Source organism: Colossoma macropomum, unplaced genomic scaffold, assembly GCF_904425465.1.
Source record: "Colossoma macropomum unplaced genomic scaffold, Colossoma_macropomum, whole genome shotgun sequence".
Taxonomy (NCBI): domain Eukaryota; kingdom Metazoa; phylum Chordata; class Actinopteri; order Characiformes; family Serrasalmidae; genus Colossoma; species Colossoma macropomum.
This window is the reverse complement of record NW_023494806.1, coordinates 31,505,831-31,526,808: the sequence shown is the minus strand read 5'-3', so window position 1 is coordinate 31,526,808 and position 20,978 is coordinate 31,505,831. Positions and strand designations below refer to the sequence as shown.

The 20,978-nt window shown below is 39.1% G+C and overlaps 1 protein-coding gene across 3 annotated transcripts in view; it reads right to left on the bottom strand.

The window, feature by feature from the left end:
* Positions 1-20,978, bottom strand: part of trpm6 (transient receptor potential cation channel, subfamily M, member 6) — a 60,232-nt gene that overhangs the window by 5,871 nt on the left and 33,383 nt on the right. For 2 of the 3 annotated variants that reach the window (XM_036598806.1, XM_036598805.1), the window contains exons 21-35: positions 20,104-20,355; positions 19,397-19,571; positions 17,881-17,995; positions 15,520-15,713; positions 10,308-10,440; positions 7,961-8,925; positions 6,373-6,449; positions 6,150-6,255; positions 6,018-6,064; positions 5,306-5,370; positions 4,015-4,040; positions 3,850-3,900; positions 3,678-3,743; positions 1,188-1,477; positions 17-99 (exon numbers count right to left, since the gene is read on the bottom strand). In XM_036598806.1, the coding sequence (XP_036454699.1) occupies positions 17-99; positions 1,188-1,477; positions 3,678-3,743; positions 3,850-3,900; positions 4,015-4,040; positions 5,306-5,370; positions 6,018-6,064; positions 6,150-6,255; positions 6,373-6,449; positions 7,961-8,925; positions 10,308-10,440; positions 15,520-15,713; positions 17,881-17,995; positions 19,397-19,571; positions 20,104-20,355 (2,645 nt within the window). Of the gene's footprint in view, positions 1-16; positions 100-1,187; positions 1,478-3,677; positions 3,744-3,849; positions 3,901-4,014; positions 4,041-5,305; positions 5,371-6,017; positions 6,065-6,149; positions 6,256-6,372; positions 6,450-7,960; positions 8,926-10,307; positions 10,441-15,519; positions 15,714-17,880; positions 17,996-19,396; positions 19,572-20,103; positions 20,356-20,978 lie in introns of those variants that run through there. The other variant, XM_036598807.1, reaches the window with a different exon arrangement.

Below are 20,978 nucleotides of genomic sequence, written 5' to 3'. Positions count from 1 at the left end.
TGATGATCTGACTAACCTGGGGGAGTGAGGGACACTGCTGGGCTTGATCTGGTTGAAAACCTGCATCAGCTTTTGGGCTGCTCTCTGCTGCTGGATTTCCTACAGGATTCAGGAGTGAAGAGGAATAGAATAGAATAGAATAGAACAGAATAGAATAGAATAGAATAGAATAGAATAGAACAAAGCAGGATAGGACACAGCAGGATAGAATACAATAGAATACAATACAATACAATAGGACACAGCAGGATAGGACACAGCAGGATAGGATAGAATAGAATAGAATAGAATAGAGCAAAGCAGGATAGGACACAGCAGGATAGAATACAATAGAATACAATACAATACAATAGGACACAGCAGAATAGAATAGAATAGAATAGAGCAAAGCAGGATAGGACACAGCAGGATAGGATAGAATAGAATAGAATAGAATAGAATAGAACAAAGCAGGATAGGACACAGCAGGATAGGATAGAATAGAATAGAATAGAACAAAGCAGGATAGGACACAGCAGGATAGAATACAATAGAATACAATACAATACAATAGGACACAGCAGAATAGAATAAAATAGAATAGAATAGAATAGAGCAAAGCAGGTTAGGACACAGCAGGATAGAATAGAATAGAACAGAATAGAATAGAGCAACACAGGATATGACACAGCAGGATAGAATAGAATAGAATAGAATAGAATAGAATAGAGCAAAGCAGGATAGGACACAGCAGGATAGAATAGAATACAATACAATAGGACACAGCAGGATAGAATAGAATAGAATAGAATAGAGCAAAGCAGGATAGGACACAGCAGGATAGAATAGAATGGAATAGAATAGAATAGAATAGAATGGAATAGAATAGAATAGAATAGAATAGAAATAGATCAGTGTAACATATAAAATAACAAAATAGAACAGAACAGAACTGGAATACAATCAAACACAAAATATACTCCAGTCAGCACTGGGTAAATCATATATGCATTCTAATAACATAAACTATACTAAGACTTTATGCTTTAAATCAACACAGTACAGAATACAGAATGCATATGAACATATCTGATGCATGTTAATGACTGCTGAATTAAGACATGTTGAGCTGTGTTACATATAAAACATCATGTAGAACAACTTATATAATATACAATACATTATAATCATTACTATCATTATCATACCCTCAAACAGAGATGAAGAGAGGTGCTGCTGGGGAACTCCGTCTGCCACGTGTGGACCACCTCAGGCCGGAAGGACTTCACCACGTACACACAGCCTGGTTTGAGCACGTCTCCCTCAGCCCAGGTACATATCACCCTAAGGGCCCTGCGCAGACCCCCGTCCAGGGTCTCCTGGTGGGCGAGGGGCTGCAGCATGGCCGTGCGCCCTCTCTGACACCAAGAGGAGCTGCTGGACAGGGTGCACTCAGAATCGGACTCCTCCAGAGTGTAGATACACACCTCCTCTCCTCCTGAGTCAGCCAAGAAGAGCACATTTAGACACAGAGAGACATGGAAACTATTCAAATGAAGTATATTCTAAAAAATATATATACAAAACAAATCTTAACAGCACCAATTTTGCAAAAATAAACACTATTTTAATGACAATAAAGATTTTTCTCAAGAGATAACAATCAAAATATGTAATATGTTTAGTAACATGGAGCACGAACTGCTGAATGGAAGGAACTGTTCTTAACAAACAGTGAAAAGGCCTTCAATAGAGTGAGAGTACAGCACAGCAAACCATGAGAATCATTTGGCAAGACTTCTCTCTTTAAAGTAAATGTCAGTAAACACATTGTGTGGTGCTGGTTGTTGGCAAAATGACTTATTTATGTCTACACATTTACTGAATAATTATGGTCTTATTAATTCTTAAAGTTTATCTGACTGACCACATTATTTTCCAATTAACTTTCAGATTATTGTGATCTATGCAAGTTATAGAAGAAGGACTGTTAAAAATATATGATTGGGGTGGTATTTGACTTGGTTTTGAGATGAAAAAAAACCTTCTTTTTATTTTGTATTTAGAAAAGTAAGTCTAAAGCTACACCTGTGGGGGTAAAATGTCATACTTTAGCATATTGTCCCAAACATATTTTTTAGTTAGATCAAGTCACAATGTGGTTCACTGGCAACTTCACTGAATAGCTAACATTAGCATTAGGTGCTAGCTATAGCGATTGGTAGCTACAATTAGGCAAAAATTTTCATCATCAGTCCAAGCACTAAATGTGGTATAGTACTGCTCTGTTTCAGTTGATGCAATAATAATAATAATAATGATAATAATAATAATCATAAAGTCATTAAGTGAATTTACATAACACCATAAGGTAATTAAAATAATTGCAATGACTGTTTAAATAACAAACACGTCAAAAATGTCCTTCGCCTTTTGTCAGAGCTTATAAATATGAAGTGGAATCATTTGACTACTAATTAACCGAGGCCTCAACTTAATTTAAAACATAACATAAAATCTAATATTTTTTGTGTACTTTAATAACATAACTAATAACACATTTTGAAAATCTGTAAAATGTAGATTGAATTGTACAAATTGATGCATGAATAACCAGGGAGGTATTACACAAAACTTTTTGTCTTAAGTTACGATCTGACAGGTCAAGATAAGATTTTTCACAAATTGGTATTACAGAAGCAAATCTTGTCTTAACTTAGGAATCTTATCTTACAGTATCTTATCTCAAGTTAGGAAATCTTAGCCTACTTAATCGAAGTCAACAATCAACTGTCATGTCTGTTATCTAGCAACCGACTATATGTGCACTGCTGAAACGTAAATGCACAAGCAAAATAATCAGGTTAGCTAGCCAGACAGCTAGCTACCATTAGAGTGGGATAAACTTGAAGTTAAGAATATCGTGACTGCGCTTTGTGCTGTTTATCAGAGCACTGCCGCTCTGCAGTTTCAGTTTCAGTTTCCCAAACGCTTTAGCCAAGCGTGCTAACATTAATAGACACACCTTCAGCTCCTTATTATTTACCACAATCACTGTAATATTTTATCTGACTAGTTTTCATTAACATTAACACACAAAGGTAATAAGAGGGGATGGTGGAGATCGTGTCTGCAGTATCTGTCAGAAAAAAAAATCTCACTAAGTCAGTTTCAGTGTAGATAAATATAACGGCATTATACTACTTTTAGTGAACTGTGCTGCCTGTCACTGCATAAAATGATAGAAACAAACTATTAAAACAGAAGTCAAGACACCTCTGGGGTTGTCTTAAAGTTAGGACAGAATTTTGGAGATTTAGTCCAGTTAGGATGTTTCTGTAGTACTGTTTTCTTATCTGGAGTTAGGATAAGATTATAAACTTAACAACTGTTGTTCTGTGATCGCTACTGTCCTAAATTCAGTCCTAACTGAAGTTGTCATGGTAACTAAACAGATAAGATTTCAATGCTGTTAACATTATGCAAAAGTTTCTTGCTGAATAGGCCCAATAGAAATGGTCCAAAGTTGCTTGAAATAAAATTATTTTACATGAACTTACACTGAAAGTTAATCATGTTGAATGTTTGGAGATACAAGGTTTTTAGACGACATGCTAAAAATGCTAAAATGAGCTACAATTTAAAGGTAAAATCAGTAAAATTGGTACATGTTTTGCGAACAGCCCAGTTTAACTCACCCAGTAAGGAGACTGGTGTGAATGGTATTGTGTGTGCTAATCTCATCAGGTTGTTTCTCTCCATAGCTAGGAAAACAAAACCAACTCCAGTTACTGTATGTGAACTACACAGCAGTTATAGAAGGCTTGTAATTGTGAGCCAGACTGAAAGAAGTAGCCAAATCAGCCTCACCTGAGTAGTGTGGGTCCAAATCTTCAGTGGATTTAAACACGGTGCCTCTCACTGACAGCAGAATTACATCATGCAAAAAGCACATATCAAACAGGGATGACTTTGTAACTTAATAGGAGGGATTTTTTTTTTTAAATATAGAAGTGAAAGTGTACTGGAACTTACTCTCGCCCGTCACCCAACTCTGTGCTCTACGAAAAGGAGGGGAAGAAAAACAGAAGACAATGAGAAAAAGGGGGAAGTCGCTTTAACAAGTCACTTAAAATCTTTACAGTATTCATAAAAAATAAGAAAATGGGATTGGGCCCAAGGGTCTTACGATAACAATGACCTAATAATGTGAGAAATAAAACAGCGGTGAGTACTTCTATTTGAGCTTGAGCTGTGTTTGACTTCAGTTGCATTTTCCCTTTATCTTGTTATATGATCGATTTAGCTTGATTTAGCTATTTTAACTGTTACAGGTGAGCAATAGTACCACCAAGCACTGGTACAGGGCAAGTAAGTGCATCAGAAAGTAAACTGGAGAAATGTAATGATGTGCCGATCGCATTTCAAAGTTACACTTATTCACCAAAGTGATGTTAGCCAGCTCGGAAGCTAGTGCTATTAGCATGTAAGCTAGTAGCTAGAGTTTTTGCTTATATTTTTACACTCTGAAGAGAAAATGTCCTCTCCACAAGATTCTGAGTAACTGTAGACATTTGTGTGAGTGTGCGTTTCTGCTAGTTATGTTATGATGCTAATAACGGTCGGTTATTCTAATTTAGGCCTAGCTGGAGAGCAAAATGTGTTAAATTATTCATGACATAGCAGTAGACACACAATGTCAGAATTACGAAATGAACACAGATTTATCCACTATTGCTCCTTCGCCAGCACGGCATAGCCTAATGCCTCAAAGGCCGCAGCTACTATAATAAGCCCTGTGTAATTGTACTGGTTAACCCCTTACAAGTGCATGGGCCCGTCGGCGGTCCCAAAGTTTTATTACACAATTCTAAATCCTAAGAGTAGCTCAACCAGTTTGCAAGTCCCTGTAGTTACTGAATAATCAGTCTTAGTAGGTAAAATGGATTTTAAAGGGTTAAATAACTTGATTTATTTGAGCAATTATTGAACATTCTACTTAGTAGTAATATCAGTAGTAATAACAATAACAGTTATTTTTATTACTAGAGTACTGGTAGCAGAATCATAGAAAAATTGTACATTGACAAAACATGGTAAAATCTAGGTTTCCACCACAGACACAGACATTCCAGGCAGGTGGAAATCATAGACACATCGACACATGGCATGCAGTCGATGGCGGTCCAGCAAAACTAGGCTTGTCTAGCCTTATTTGCTTTTTTTCTGTCAATCTTTATTTGTTCTTTGTAAGTGCAAATCTTGACGACCAAAATAATATATTAAAAAAACAATAATGTGAGAAAGTATATAATGTGAAACTTACGAGGACCTGCCGCTGACAGACCGGGCCCAACTGCTCCAAGCTGATTGGCTAGGACTCCAGGGATTCTTGTGGAGAACAAATCACAGCCAGTCAGTCTAATGCCTACTAGTAATAACACAACTGATCTCCCTCATTTGTACAGAACCAGTCAAAGGGTTGGACACATCATCTTATAGAAAGATTTCCTTGTTTTGATTGTATTTTATACACATAAGAATGTATGCAGTGCCCTGAAAACAAATCAAATTTCTATTCTATTTTAGATTCTTTAAAGTAGATGTCCTTTGAAGTGATGCAGCTTTACATATTCTTGGTATTCTCTGCTTGACATTGTGCTTGGTGATGTAAGCCTTTCATGCAGCTGCTCAGCCATGGCAACCCATGCCATGAAGCTCCCGGCACACAGTTTTTGTGCTGATGTTAATGCCAGAGGAGGTTTGGAACTCTGCAGTTATTGAGTCAGCAGTGTTCTTTTTTTTTTGCACTATGTGCCTCAACACTCTGCAAAACCACAGGTGGTTTTGGATAGTAAATAAAATGGCTATATTCGTGTTCTAGACATTGTGACCCCTGGTTCCTATCACCACCACTGTACAGAAATCTGTAGGTTTCTCTGCATTACACCACTTTACACCAAACCACTCTGAATGACTATTTACATCTCCACCACTGGATTATGCAGAAATTTGAAGAAAAAGGGGGACACTCTCACCTGAGCAAGCGTGACCGATTTCTGCAAGAAATCCACTTGATCAAAATCTAAGAAGAAAAATAATGATATCTGGTGACCATATCACTTAAGGTACCTTCCATAAAAACACAAGTGGATCAGTTATGGACATACTTAGCTGTGACAGACTGACGGATGATTGAAACCTGCGTCCTGCCAGGCCCTTCCCCTTGCTCCTGCTCTTCCGGCCAGAGTCCAGAACATGTACATTCTTTCTGACCTATGAGGGCACAGGCAGTTCATTAGGAAACACTTTTTGGTAAAGGCAAAATGCTAAATTTTAATCAAGAGGACAAAAGTTTGGGTATAACGTTTCATAAAAAATGTATTTTCTCACATTTTTTGCTTCTCCTGCCTTGATTTTTACAAATTTTCTTCCAAATGAGTGCTTCCCTTCTAAGGTTCTGGACAGCTCTGTCAGCAAAAAGACAAATGAGCATGTTTAAAAGCAAACAAACATATTTCTTGGTCATGCTCGGTTCTAAGCAGTGCTCACTGAAATAATTCTTCACCCAAAAAATGAAAAAAAAATAAAATAAAATTCCAGCACATGGTAGTCAGAACAAGAAAACTGAGACAAGCATTGTGCTGGATAAAGTGTACTTTTAAAAGAATAAATCATGAAAAAAATTGAATTTACACAATGTTCCTTTTACGTCAAATTTATTCGATCAGTCATGACAAGACATGTCTGGTATCCAATGTTTACTACTTCAGTTAAGACATTAGAGCATTTATTCCATATACTTATTGATAGAAAAGAAAAGAATGTCTTAAAACAGTAGTAGCAGCCTGAATGTTGTGTGTAGTTTTGTCCATATTTTAATACTACGCTGTCATACACTGTCAGAAACCACATAATCAAGGCTATGTGAGTTAACACAGTTTGAGGCAAATATGTGATTTAGGCAAGCAGTTTGCATACTGCTTCCATTACTTCATAAGCTTCCATTGTGTGTGGACTACAATATTGTGCAAAAGTCAATGATCACTTTTTCATTTGTTAAATTACCGATCATACAGCCAATAAGTACAAGTTGTTCATTTTTCCATGTCAGGAAACATAAATTGAACAGAAAATTACAAAGAAGTCCCAACAACTAAACATAATATTATCTTTTTCAGTATTTAGTTCGTCCAGCCTTTACCTTTATTACAGCTTCCATTCTTTTCAGGACTCTTGCTTTCAGTTTCCAAAGAAATCTGCAGGGATATTTTTCCAAACCTTAAAAGTTCAGTCTTACAAGTTGTTTGCATGTTCTGCTTTTCACAGTTACAAATGTAGAAGTTTGATCGATTTCATTTTCTCAATAGCAGCTTCTTGACAGATATGTATCCTTTCAGACCCAGAGCTTTGATGGGAAGGATGGACAGAAACAACAGTGGATGTTTTCAGATCTGAAGCAAGAGCGGAGCATGATTTTTTTCCTCTCTCTCAAAGTAAGCACTGTCTATCTGATGGGGGCAGTTTTGGTGGTCTATCAGGTCTTGCAGGTGGTTGTTAGGAGTCACAATTTCTCTGTATCTTTTAATCACTTTCTGAACTTCAGTTTTGGAAATTCATCTTTTTTTAATTACTTTCCTTTGACTTTCCCCTTCCTTATACAAGTGGATTCACTCATATCTAACCTCAGAAATACCTTTTTAGCCATTTTAGATGCTCAAGAGAAATAAATCTGAAGGGACAAAGCTGGAAGCTGTTGGTTTGAAGACTGGAAGGATGGAAGTGGACAAATGAAATCCTGATAGATAAAATTCTATACTTAGTTGTTGAGGCTTCTGGTAAATGTAAGCTTCAACTCTTTTTCCGACACTGAAAAATTCATACCGTGTGCTTAATGGTTGGAAATTGGATGGTCTCTGACTTTTGCACAGTACAGTATATTTTGGGTAATTGGCTAAACAGTCAGAGTAGCACCCTGTACCTTTCTCCTCTTTCCCTGTAGGGGGCGGTGTGTCTTCCCTCATGGTGCTGTGCCCTGGTACCCCTGCTGCTGGCATGGCCATGGTCTCAATGCTAGCGGAGAGAGAGCGGGTGTGCTGCAGTTCTCTCTCTACAGCACCAAACGGCCACTTTTTGCCGAAGCGGCTTCGCCTGGGCCTGGCTAATTCACTGTCGCCCGAGAACGCAGGGTTCACAATCCCCAGCTGCTGGCCCCTCTCGCTCTGAGGGACAGACAAGAGCAAGACGTGGCTGGAGGTCCGGGAGATGCTATGTGCCTCGTCATGGTTTAACTCCTCCTCCTCCTCTTCTTCCTCCTCCTCCATGGACTCGTCCTGGCCGGGCAGGCGGTAGGACTCGCGAGCCCAGAGCACAGTGGGAGAGCTAGGACAGGACGGTCCAGACGACTCACAGGGTGTCCTGTCCCTCCACGGTGCCCCCCAGAGGTGAGGCATAGAGCTGTGTGAGAGGCGGTAACCTGCAGGTGAAGCTGCACCCGAGCCACCATTGATTCTCCACCTGTCTTCAAACTCTAAGTTTCCCAATACCCACTTGGGCCTGCTGTCACTTAGCCCTCCGCTGCCCCCTGGTGGAAATTCAAAAGAAGGACGCTTCTTGCCTGGACCCAGTCCACATAGCAGTGAGGGTGGAGTGCTCTGATAGAGCTTCGGAGACAAGGGAGCATGGCTGGGGGTCACGTTCCCACCGACCCGGAGGCTCCAGCTGTGAGACAGTTGTTGGTAAGAGCTGGCGATGGGCTGGCTGTGGCCAAGCAGGACAGCCTCTTGTTGCCTGTTGTCAGTTGCTGAGAGGAGGTTGAGGGTGTCCACAGCTTGTGCAGACATGTCCTGCAGCTGACCCAGGTGACCGTCCAGCATCTGGAGGCTCTCCTGTATGAACTGGACCTTCTCTGCCACCTCTGACAATGTGCCCATCATCTCCTCTGCCCTAAACAGACACACACAAAGGATAAATCGGTGCAAATTTCAGTCTTGCTGATCAATTCTTCATTTTTTGTTGTTCACTATTTACTTTTTTCCTTCCACCAACACTCCTGGGTGGTATTTCACAAAAGCAGATTTATCAGTTAACCAGATAACTTGACAAACACCAGACCTGTACAACAGGAGAAGAAGGAAGGGATATTCCTACTGGACAGTCCACATTTGGACTTTAGAATTCTAACAACTTTTAAAAACTGCATTATTCAATTGCTGAGTTGTAACCCCAGCCATTCAGAGAGGTCTGACATGAAATGCTCCATCTGAGAGAAACTTAGAAGTGTTCACAGTGGTGGTGATAGGAACCAGATGTCTGCAGCGCTTAATGCCTCTAAAAGTTCCCTCACAGAATGTTATTACATGAAATGGTTATGAATACCCTGCCCGATGCCAGATACTTCTTATGATAGTTTTGAGATAAGCCTTTTATCTTAACTCTAGTCGATATATCCCATATTTCTCCAGATGAGATTGTTGTAAGCTTAATTTAAGATTAAAAAGATCATTTTTCTTGTTTTAAGAAATGTGCTTGAAACAAGCCAAATTATCCGCCAGTATAGTAAAATAATTTACTTAATAAAATTCCTTAAAACAGGTAAAAAAAATGTCTAGAATAAAGCTAAATAATGTTATAATTGTGCAAAACCATCTCAAAATAACAAACATTAGATATATTGACTAGAATTAAGATCATTTCCCTTGACAAGATACTATTTTGCAGTGTTGTTAACTAGGTTAACAGAAACCCTGTCACTCATCTCTCAACGTATCTGAAATAGGCTTTGTTAAATCTGAACAGTCTTGAATGCTTTTTGCAGTATTAATCAAAAAAGGGTATATAAATGTTGTGTATATATGGTCTACAAAAACACTATTATAAACCAAAACCTGAAATATTCCGATAAAAAACACCTAAATATCTAATTAACTTAAAGCCAGTTTAGTTTTTTTCCATAATGGCAACTGGTGGCCTTCACAGAAGAACTCAGAGCAGCCAGCAGAGAGTGCTGTGGGGTCTAGAAAAAGATAAATTCCCACCATGAGTGGTACCACACATGTTACAGTGCTCACACAAGCTAAAAATAGGACGGTAAATTATCAGTAGCAATTATCGGCAATAACTTCAATATGATACTGATAATCATAACTGCGTTATTATATCTATGCGTTGTGCATCCCTATTTCTAAAGGGTCATCGAAAAGTGTCAGAGATGTGTAATCCTGTGAACAGATCCATGAGTCTAAGTGTTTTAGGCAGATGACGTCATGACAAGACATATGCAGCCCTAGAGTGAGAAAGTTAAGGATGGTACTGATGAAGAAACTTACTTGTCAGCAGTGGAACGAATCCGGTTGATCTGGCTGCAGTTTTGGCTTTCATGTTTATTGCGGAAATAGCCAGCCACACACTTCTCCTCAAACTCATGCAGTTTCTTCCTATCATCAGGAGCCAAGAACAACTCTTGCAGAGAGAGAGAGAGAGAGAGAGAGAGAGAATAGTTTGGTGAATAATCTTATTTACAATATTTGCCCCTTACCCTAGATCAGGGGTGTAAAAGGTACAGAGAAACTTGCATGAAAGTTTAGGTACTGTATCAAAACCTTACTCAATTAAAAGCAGAACTGTGGGGACAAAATATACGTGCCATGCACCAACCAGTGCTGAAAGGAGTAATGAGAGGCTAGCGGCCGACCCACCCAGTGCCTCAGAGAGCGGAAAAAACAAGTGCCACGCCCATAAGTGCTGATGGTGAGAGATCAATGGTGAGTGATCAATGGCACATCCACAAGTGCTGCCTGGAGTTGCAGAAAGTGATGATATCGTAGCGCCATGTCCACAAGCACCGACAGAGGCCAAGGACAACATAGATTGATTGATACCACAGCCACAAGAGCTGCTAAGAGCTCCAGAGAGTGGCAATAGCACAGCATTACACCCACAAGCACTGACAGGAGATCGAGGACAGTGGAAAGAGCAGGAGCTCGAGGACAAAAGTAAGAAATCAGCTCTATGCCCACTAATGCCAACAGGTGCCCGAGGACAACAGTAAGAGATCAGCTCTATGCCCACAAGTGCTGCCAAGAGCTCCGGAGAGTGGTGATATCGCAGCATCACATCCACAAGCACCGACAGGAGCTCAAGGACAACAGTAAGAGATCAGCTCTATGCCCACAAGTGCTGACAGGAGCTTGAGGACAACAGTAAGAGATCAGCTCTATGCCCACAAGTGCTGACAGGAGCTCGAGGACAACAGTAAGAGATCAGCTCTATGCCCACAAGTGCCGACAGGAGCTCGAGGACAACAGTAAAAGATTCCACTCTATGCCCCTCAAGTGCTGCCAAGAGCTCTGGAGAGTGGCAATTGTGCAGCATCAAACCCACAAGTGTCAACAGGGTTCTGAGGACAGCAGTAAGAGATCAGCTCTATGCCCACAGGTGCTGACAGGAGCAAAGGACAGTGGCGACAGTGCAGCTCCTGGCCACAAGCTCCAAGAGGAGCTGAGGAGAATGGAGAGAGTGCAGCTCCACACCAACATGCAGTGAAGGAGCTCAGGACAACAACGAGAGATTGGCTCCATGCCCACAAATGCTGCCAAGAGCCACAGATAGTGGCACGAGTACAGCTCCATGCCCACAAACACTGACAGGAGCCAAGGACAATGGCCCCCAAGTGCCACCAAGAGTGCTCCTGCTATTCTACAGCTGGGCTACTGAACTATGCCTAGCGTTTGACTCTGGTGGCCACGCTGCAGAGCGAGGTAAGTGACTGAGTTGGACCAATGATTTCCTTCTCTCTCTTGGTCGTCATTGGCACCTAGAACAATATACTTGAGTGAAACTACAAAAAGTATTGACATTTTAAACATGCTCGAGTATATGGACCATCCTACCAAATTAGAATGTTTAGACTGCAGCCTCACATTAAAAAACACCAATAAAGTACTCAGACTGTATATATTTACAAGGATTATTTTATGATCTATTTAAAATCAAGGCATTAATAGAGATAGTAATACACTAAATATGTATAAAATCATCATTTACAGGGTACTTTGTAATGGGAGGTGTCTGTTCCAAACCCTGATCCCTAAATTTACGTTTGTGAAAATAGTACTTAGATATTTTGTTGCATTTTTTCAATGTTGTTTTTTCAAGATCTTTTATGTTATTTTAAAGTGAAGTTGCAAGATTCAGATTTATAATGAGTTTAATTATTAGATAAGAGTTTCATTTCATGGGCGGAGTCTTATTTTAGCCATGCCCCTGCATTTTAGAGCAGGGAGTGAGACTACATCCTTGTCTCTCATGGCCACATGGTGAGCAGTTAGATCCCACTGTTTTGAAGTAAATGTGTCCTAAAGTCTGAAAATCAGTGTGTAACCTTAAGAATTGTCTCAACTGAAACATATATTTTCTCCAGTTAAGTAAGCTTTTAGTGTTTTAAACAAAAACATGATTTTATGTGTGTACAACTGTTCAAAGCTGTGTTTACTAGTCTAGCTAGTATTAGCTAGCATTTTGGAGTAATGCACCAAATTAGCTAAAACTGTGACTATTGAAAGAGTCACTTCAAAAATATTTGGTAAAGCTGCAGTGGTGTTTTTGTTGTATTGGTAGGGACAAAATGGAATGTTCAATCATTTATTTTAATAAAATAAACATAAAATATAGGGTAAGGTATAGGGGCACTCAAAGCAAAAGGATTTTAGTCTAAAGCCCAAGACAGTTAAAAGTCTGAAATGTGTTTTCAGCTCTAACTTTGAACCCTTTTAGTACAAACATCCATATATAAGTAAAGCCTAAAGACAAAGTCAGATTAAAAATAACACTGGGTATCTCACACTTTCTGACTGATCTTTGCATATTTTATGGGGTGAAATATTGAACTATTGGGAATGACTCAGTAAACAACTTGGGATTACATGAATGCTACATACCATTGTTGCTGGACAGAACCAGACTAGCAACACACAATGTCTTGTTAATAAGACCCCATTTACACTAGGTCAAGACTTGAATAGATAAGATTTTAACCACATACATTTTTATTTGGTAATTGAAAGCATATCTGGCTTGTCAGATTGAAATCTCTTTGCTATGTGGTGCATAAAATGCTGATCAGTTCATGTACAACAACAATCGCCTGTGTTTCTTATTTTCTTTTCTGTTCAAAAGGTGGTTGCATGGCGTTACTCATTTCCTTACACTGGCTTTACACCAATGTTTACAAGAGGACAGCTGTTTAGAATAATTAGCCTTCTGTATTACTCATCACGATCATGGCCCACATGCGTTAAACTGTAACGTATTGCAGCGAGACAGTGAATAATGCTGAAGTGAAGTAAAGATTAACCAAATTGCCACTTTATTTTAACAAGCTCGGGCTGCTGAAGGCTACGGAATTAAATTCACATTAAGAGCTGAACTGATGGAGCAGTCATGCCCCGCTTTATTACTTATTCTCCACAGTTGTATGCAAAAGCAGCACTGGCCAAATTAGATGTTCTGTGCATTTTTAAAGTGAAACGAAAGTAAACAAAACCTTTTTCAGTAACTTTTTTGATGGTACACTGTAGATGCTCAGTCTGTCTTTAAGTAACATTCAAATAAATATCTATTAAATGTAACGGAACCTGAAGTTGCTAGTGAAAGATTCTATTAAATCTATCCCTAATCCTAAACCTAACCCTAACCTCAAGGCAAAACCTATACCTACTTCTAAACCCAAGCCCAACCTTAATGTTGTTGATAATCAGCTGAGTTTGTTAGTAATATAAGTATCTGTAGATCATATATAAAGGTGCACACAAATAAAGTGTGACCCCTTCTTTTAACTACTTAAAATAATACATTTTTTTCTGCACACGTACTTTATATTCGATAATCTTTAAAAATAGAATTAAAATAAAATAATACTTGTGGCATGTGCAGGAGTTTGGACACCTTTCCAGCCTCAGAACTTTATTAACTTGTAGGCTTTCATTGACTCATTAGGACTGGTTAACTACGCCATTCAAAAACGCCATTAGGAACTGCCAATTGAAAATTCCAATTTATAACAATTACCTTTTTGCTGTAAAAAATCCCTTTGCCATATTGCGTGTATGCAGGGGTGCAAATTTGATTTGGCAAGTTGGGGGGACAACTTGCAGACTAAAGCCTTAACACAGCACTTGAAACTGTAATGATAGTTAAACATAAGAAGGTATATTAATAACTATAATAACTGCTGTTGCATAACTCAATAAATAATCATAGTCTAGTAAACAACATTTCCATTTTTTAAACTACAGGCAGAGCAGGTCAGTGCTTCTTTGATAACATCATTGCTGACTATAACTAAAGGAAACAACATTCTACAAACTCTTTTGGCTTTAATTAAATTTGTACAATGTGGGAAATAATGGGGACATAATAATTAATATATGACAGCTTTTTCCCAACTCAGCTATGTACTGTTTTTTAAAATAACCATCCTGTGACCTCCAATAATTTCAAAAAGTGGCACTGCCATGAACCGTACTATTTGGGTGGTGGGTCATTCTCAGCACTGCGGTAACACTGACGTGGTGGTGGTGTGTTAGTGTGTGTTGTGCTGGTACGAGTGGATCAGACACAGCAGTGCTGCTGGAGTTTTTAAACACCTCAGTGTCACTGCTGGACTGAGAATAGTCCACCAACCAAAAACATCCAGACAACAGCGTCCTGTGGGCAGCGTCCTGTGACCACTGATGAGGGACTAGAGGATGACCAACACAAACTGTGCAGCAGCAGATGAGCTATCGTCTCTGACTTTACATCTACAAGGTGGACTGACAAGGTAGGAGTGTCTAATAGAGTGGACAGTGAGTGGACACAGTGTTTAAAAACTCCAGCAGCACTGCTGTGTCTGATCCACACGTATCAGCACAACACACACTAACACACCACCACCACGTCAGTGTTACTGCAGTGCAGAGAATGATCCACCACACAAATAGTACCTGCTCTGTGAGGGTCCATGGGGGTCCTGACCTCTGAAGAACAGGGTGAAACGGGGCTAACAAAGTATGCAGAGAAACAGATGGACTACAGTCTGTAATTGTAGAACTACAAAGTGCACCTATATAGTAAGTGGAGCTGATAAAAAGGACAATGAGCATAGAAACTGCACCGGTGTGGGTATGAACAAAAAAAAGTTTGCTCGTGCGTCAGGAACGCTGGACACGTGATTACGACCAATGTAAACAACAACAGATTTAATTGAGAACACAGAGGACACATACTTTTGCCATCCTATCCCATTCCATGTGCTTATTTATACTTGAAATAACAATTTTGGGGACAGTAAACTTTCGGTCTGCTTGCTTGACTGAGCAAGCTGGGGAAAAAGTTAATGTTGAACCCTGTAAGATCAACTTATTTTCTTAACAGTTGGAAAAAATCACTGGCATTCGCTTCTAACTGACTTGTTAGCACGTAAAATGTAAATATTCTTTTAATGTTAGTGATGCAAGAACAACAAAAACCACACGCACCAAAACCACTAAAGACACTCACTAAGGCCCAAGTCGCTCTCCTGTCCAGACACCCCTTTGCGCCAATGCCACACTGTGCTGACACACAAGGTCATGTGACTGAAGAGGATCAGAGGGGGAGGCAGCCATGGCTTCTTCTGATAGGTCATGATGTAACGGTGGCGGTTGTACTTCCACAGCTGATGGGATATATTCTTCATGTGGATGTAAACGTTGCTGTGGGTGAAGAGCAAACAAACCGATTACCCATAAATGCTGTTCATTTTTTGTTTGTTTTTTCTACTGAGCACCTAAAACTACACAGTGTAAACTTTTCACATGTATAAAATAAATAAATAAATAAACCAACATATTGTTAAATTGTGTATTTTGAGAAAAAAAGGTGCTAGAATTTCTCAATTTTTGTGAACGATCTATTCTATAAAGCTTGACTAGCAACAGTACATGGGTCAGAACGCAATTGTGGGCGGAACATGGGTAGGTCAGTGTGGGTGTGTCCTTTTTATGTGACTTTTTCTTATTTGAATACTTATGCAAAGCTGCATATTTCTGTTTCTCAAAAAAGGCCAAATAATATATTTTGGCTTTGAAAATGGAATGTTACAGCAGTGGACACCAGCCTTTCTTCTGGATGGAGGTCTACTTTTTAACCTGACCTGAAATGAAACACCGTTACCTAACACTAGTGCATCTGATCCAGCCAATCAAGGACTTCTGAAGAAGATAATTAGCATTTGACTTTGCAGGAAGGTCTGCAGGACCAGGGTTGGTGACTACTGCGTGAGAGCAGTTCACAATGAAAATGGCAGGTACAAAAATACATGCAAGTTTCACTTGTAATCCAGAAAATAGGAGTGCAAGAATTATTCGACTAAGTCGACTAAAATCGACAACCAAATTAGTTGGCAACTAATTCAATAGTCGATTAGTTGGCGATGTCATTATGCATGTTTCTCGCACTCACTAGGAATGTTTTGATATTACTGCTTACTGGAGAGTTAACAAAAGCTTGATGGCAGCCTCAGTAACAAAATCCTCAAGAGTGTGGGAGCATTTCACGCTAAACTCAGAAAAAAGGTTGTCAGTTGTGCTGTTTGTAAAGCCTTAGCTGGCATGGAAGCACATCCTCCATGTTGGAGCGTCTGAAGAGGAAACATGTCGGCTTACTGAATGAAGAAGATTCATCTTGGTAAGATAGTTGTGCTCGCGAGCTGGTTAGCTAATATTAATGGTAAAAGCCGTATGAGGTGTAACATCTAATTCAATATGCTGTTCTCTGGAATCGTTCATGGAGTTGGAACAGAGAAGCAAGTAACTATTATTCACAGCGACTCTGTTCACTTTCCAAATAATGTTTACAGTTTTAAACACTGCATCGTTGTGCAAACGTCAAGGCCACCGGTGCGTTCAAATTTGGCGAACATAGAGAACATTTGCAAACAAACGTTTGCCACCACTCGTAAACAGTTGCAAGAGGTACATCTATGCGAACATAGAGGGCAACAGGGAACAGATATTGGAGTTTTATTTATCTTTTGTATTAGCAGGAAAGTTCATTAAAATAGTGAATTTTTGAAAAAGTTATTCATCTTTATTGTCTTCATTGTTACATGCATAAAACAACCTCAAGCTAAATTTAAAAGCTCATAGCTACACAGGAGTAACTGGGTAATTTAGTGACTCATAATCCGAATAATCAATTATTCGCTTCAATAATTGATAGATTATTCGACTATCAAATCAATCGGTTGTTGCAGCCCTGCCAGAAAATGTTGAGAACAGAGGCAGTGTACTATTGTAGATGAGATACCACTGTGGCTATGTTCTCACTGCAGTTAAAAGTGGCCCAAATCCTTTTCTTCCTATATGCAAGTTTACGCATGAAAACATATAAAAGAGTCACAAATCAGAACCGATTTTTTGTTGCTCACATTGAAAAGCACTGTTCTTGCATGTCCTTCAAAATGAAAGATGTGGTGCGTAACCATAGTAACAGGTGTTTTGATGGCATTTTCAAAAAGATGGACTGACGTAGAGATCAGATAGAGATCACGTTTTGCATATCGGATATCAGATCTTAGAAACATGTATGAAAGAGGCCTAAATCAGAACCAAAACTGTCAGATACAGCTTGTTTTTTGTTGTACTGACAGCAACTATTGCCCAAGCTGAGGACTGGGAAGTCATAGAGGGCCACATCACTTCATAGTTTAGTGTCTTCCCATCTGCAACACACCTGGTTCAGCTCTGTGGCTAATTATCAAGCCCCCGGTGATCTGGATCAGGTGTGATAAAGATCAGAGAAAACATTAACATTCACAGTGCTGTGGCCTTCAAGGCCTGGACTTTGACATATGTGGTAAGATATGTAACTAGTGCGTACTTGTAGAAGGCAATAAGGAGGTTGACCATGATGATGTACTGCATGAACAGGTAGACCGCCTGCAGCAACGGATTGAGGAAAGAACCTGGAGGACAGTCTGGGTTTTCTTCACAGGCTGTTCAAAAACACAAGAAGACACACTTAAATTGGAAGACCTACAAACCTAAATCCCAAGGAAGTTGTTAAAGTATGTGAAATGCAAATAAATAAAAAAAAACAGTGATTTGTTAATCTGTATTTAAACAAAAATTAGTTAAAAAAACAAGATATTTAATGTCTTCATTTTTCGAATTCATTGTTTTTGGTAAATATATACATCCTTAATTTGATGCCTGCAGCTTGTTCCAAAAAAAGGTGGAAGATGGGCAATTTAAGACTAGGAATGTTGTCAAAAAGATGATGTAATCATGTTTGGGTAAAAAAGAAGCATCCACAGAAAGTCTTAGTCCTTTAAGAGCATGGATTGGTTAAGGCTTGCCACATTGCCTAAAAATGTGTCAACAAATAATTAAACAGTTTCACAATAATGCTTCACAAGTGTTTGCAAAGATTTTAGGTATTGCACCCTCTATGGTGCATATCATCAAAAGATTCAGGGAATTCAGAAAGATGTCTGTGTAAAGGGCAAGTCCAAAAACTAAAACTGAATGCCAGTAACCTTCAATCCCTCAACTGGCATGCTTCTGTGATGGAGTTCACTACAGCAAAAACTGTTCCATAAATGCAAGTTAAGCCTGTATTATGCATAGTGAAAGTCATATGTGCAAAACGCCGCCGACTTCTCTGGGCACAAGCTCATCTGAAATGGACTGATGCACAGTGGAAATGTGTATTGTGGTCTGACAAGTCAGCCTTTCTGACTGTTTATAGCAATAATGGACGTTGTGTTCTCTGGCCCAAAGAAGAAAAGTTGTGGGTGGGTTAGTGGACAACTTACACATCTGTGTAGGCATCATTAATGCTGAAAGATATACAAATTTAGATGCTGTCTTTTCAGGGATGTCCATGCTTATTTCAACAAGACAACAAACCATGCACTGAACATGTTACAACAGCATGGCTGTGTGATCAGAGTGTGGGTGCCTTCAGTCCCTAATTGATTATTAAGTGTTGTTAAAAGGAAGGAGGATGTACCAGAGTTCTAAATATGCTTTTATCCCAACTTTTTTCACAACGTGTTGCAGGCACAGCCATTAAGTTAATATGCTAGAACATAGAATCACCATATTTTGTGCTGTTTTGTTTTTAATACAGTTCAGGCAGAATTTAACTAATCGCTGTGTCCTGTTTTTATCAGCATTTTACATACTGCTTTGGAATTAAGGCTTGTAGAAGGCTAATTCTAAACTAATGCTAATTCTAATGCTATTTGTACCACATGCTAATTCTAAACTACACATGCACTCCACCGTTTAATGTTATATGATAAGAGTAATTTCAAGTTAAAAGGAAGAAAACACTCTCTCTTTCTCAGCATTTATTTTTCCCCATTACTGCCTTTATTTCTGTTACCCACGGTTGATCTCTCCAGCATAAACTTCTCCAAACATCATGAAGTAGGGCTGGAAGAGCACATCCTTCAGCAGGCCCCAGGAGGGATCCTCGTAGGGCTTCAGGATGGAACCCCTAGGGGTGCCAAAACTCACCAGCACAATGCCCATTATGGTCACAATGTAGAACATGTTGCTCATCTGTAACACAAACAGTCTATAACTAATATGCAAGGGTAGAAAGATGAACCACCGAGCCAACAAATCTTGCGGCTAAGATTAGGAATTTGTAGCCAGAACTTTAGAAACATGTTTATTGTATATACATAATATTTACAATTCACAAGTATGCGTCACTACTTAAAACTAGTCAGGTATTACTTTGAAAAAGGAAATACTGTAGATATATGTTAATAAGAGCATTGCCATTGTGGTCCCCCCAGCTGGTCATCTGATCTAAGCTCTTTCTAGGAGTAAAGGTCACTGCACTGCTTTGTTAACTGTCGTGGTGGTTACAGTTAACAACATGCGATGAAAATCTTATTTGTCTGATTAATATCTTAAAGGCAAGTGGCCACTTGGGCCACAGGCTCTGCATTTTTAGTGGCGAAAATGGGACATGTGACCAGGGGCACCATGAAATAAACAACAGAGACCCCTGGACATGACTAATGATTTACAAAACCTAGGTATCTGACAGGTTAAAAAAATAAAATCAAGAATCATATCATACCATCTTGGTGATCATGGTCAAGTAGGGTCCAGCTTTTTGGTTAATGGCTAGCAGGTCCAGAACACGGACAAACCAGAAGATGATGTCCAGGCAGTAGATGATGCGTCCAGCTGTGTGGACCACACCCGTCTGCCAGCGGAGGGCCAAACCAGTGAAGAACAGGAGAATGGCGACAAAGTCATGGACGTTCCAATATTCACTGAACCACACTTTCAGCTTTTTTTGGAACCTTCTCGGCTCAGACAGCAACACCTGAAGAGAGAGAGAATGAGAGAGAGAATTTCACTTTGACATGCCACAAAGCACATTAAAATCTTTGATCATTTCAGATAAGATTTCAAAGTCAGATAAGTTCTGAACAATAATTGAAATGGAATTAAAGCTAACTGCTTTTTTAAGCTTTTATTTTCTGGCAGGAGGTAACATAATATTTAAACAAACAGAAATTCTGTTGAAAGTGCAGATTCGACATTTTTAAATGTGCTTGTGTACAGTCACGTGCTAAATTGTAGATGCCTTTGGTTTTGTCACATCACACATTCTCTACAGAGAACACACTTCTGCACATTTTACACACAATTACTGTTTATTTGCTTAATTTAACATAGCGGAAAAAAATTAAATAAAGTTGTAGTCTGTGAAAATTTTATACTGCATGTTTCATTTCTTTTGCACTATGTAAAACTCATTTGTTGATTGCATTTTCACTGAGAAAATCGACCAAATATGTCATTAGACTGGAAGTGTTTAAACGGTTGCATATGGCTATAGAAGAGTCTTGCCTTAAAGTCTCATGTTTCAAAGATCCCCTACACTTCCACTATGTTTTCGTTACTATTTGACATTGAACCTGTGGATAAGATGAATGTTAATGT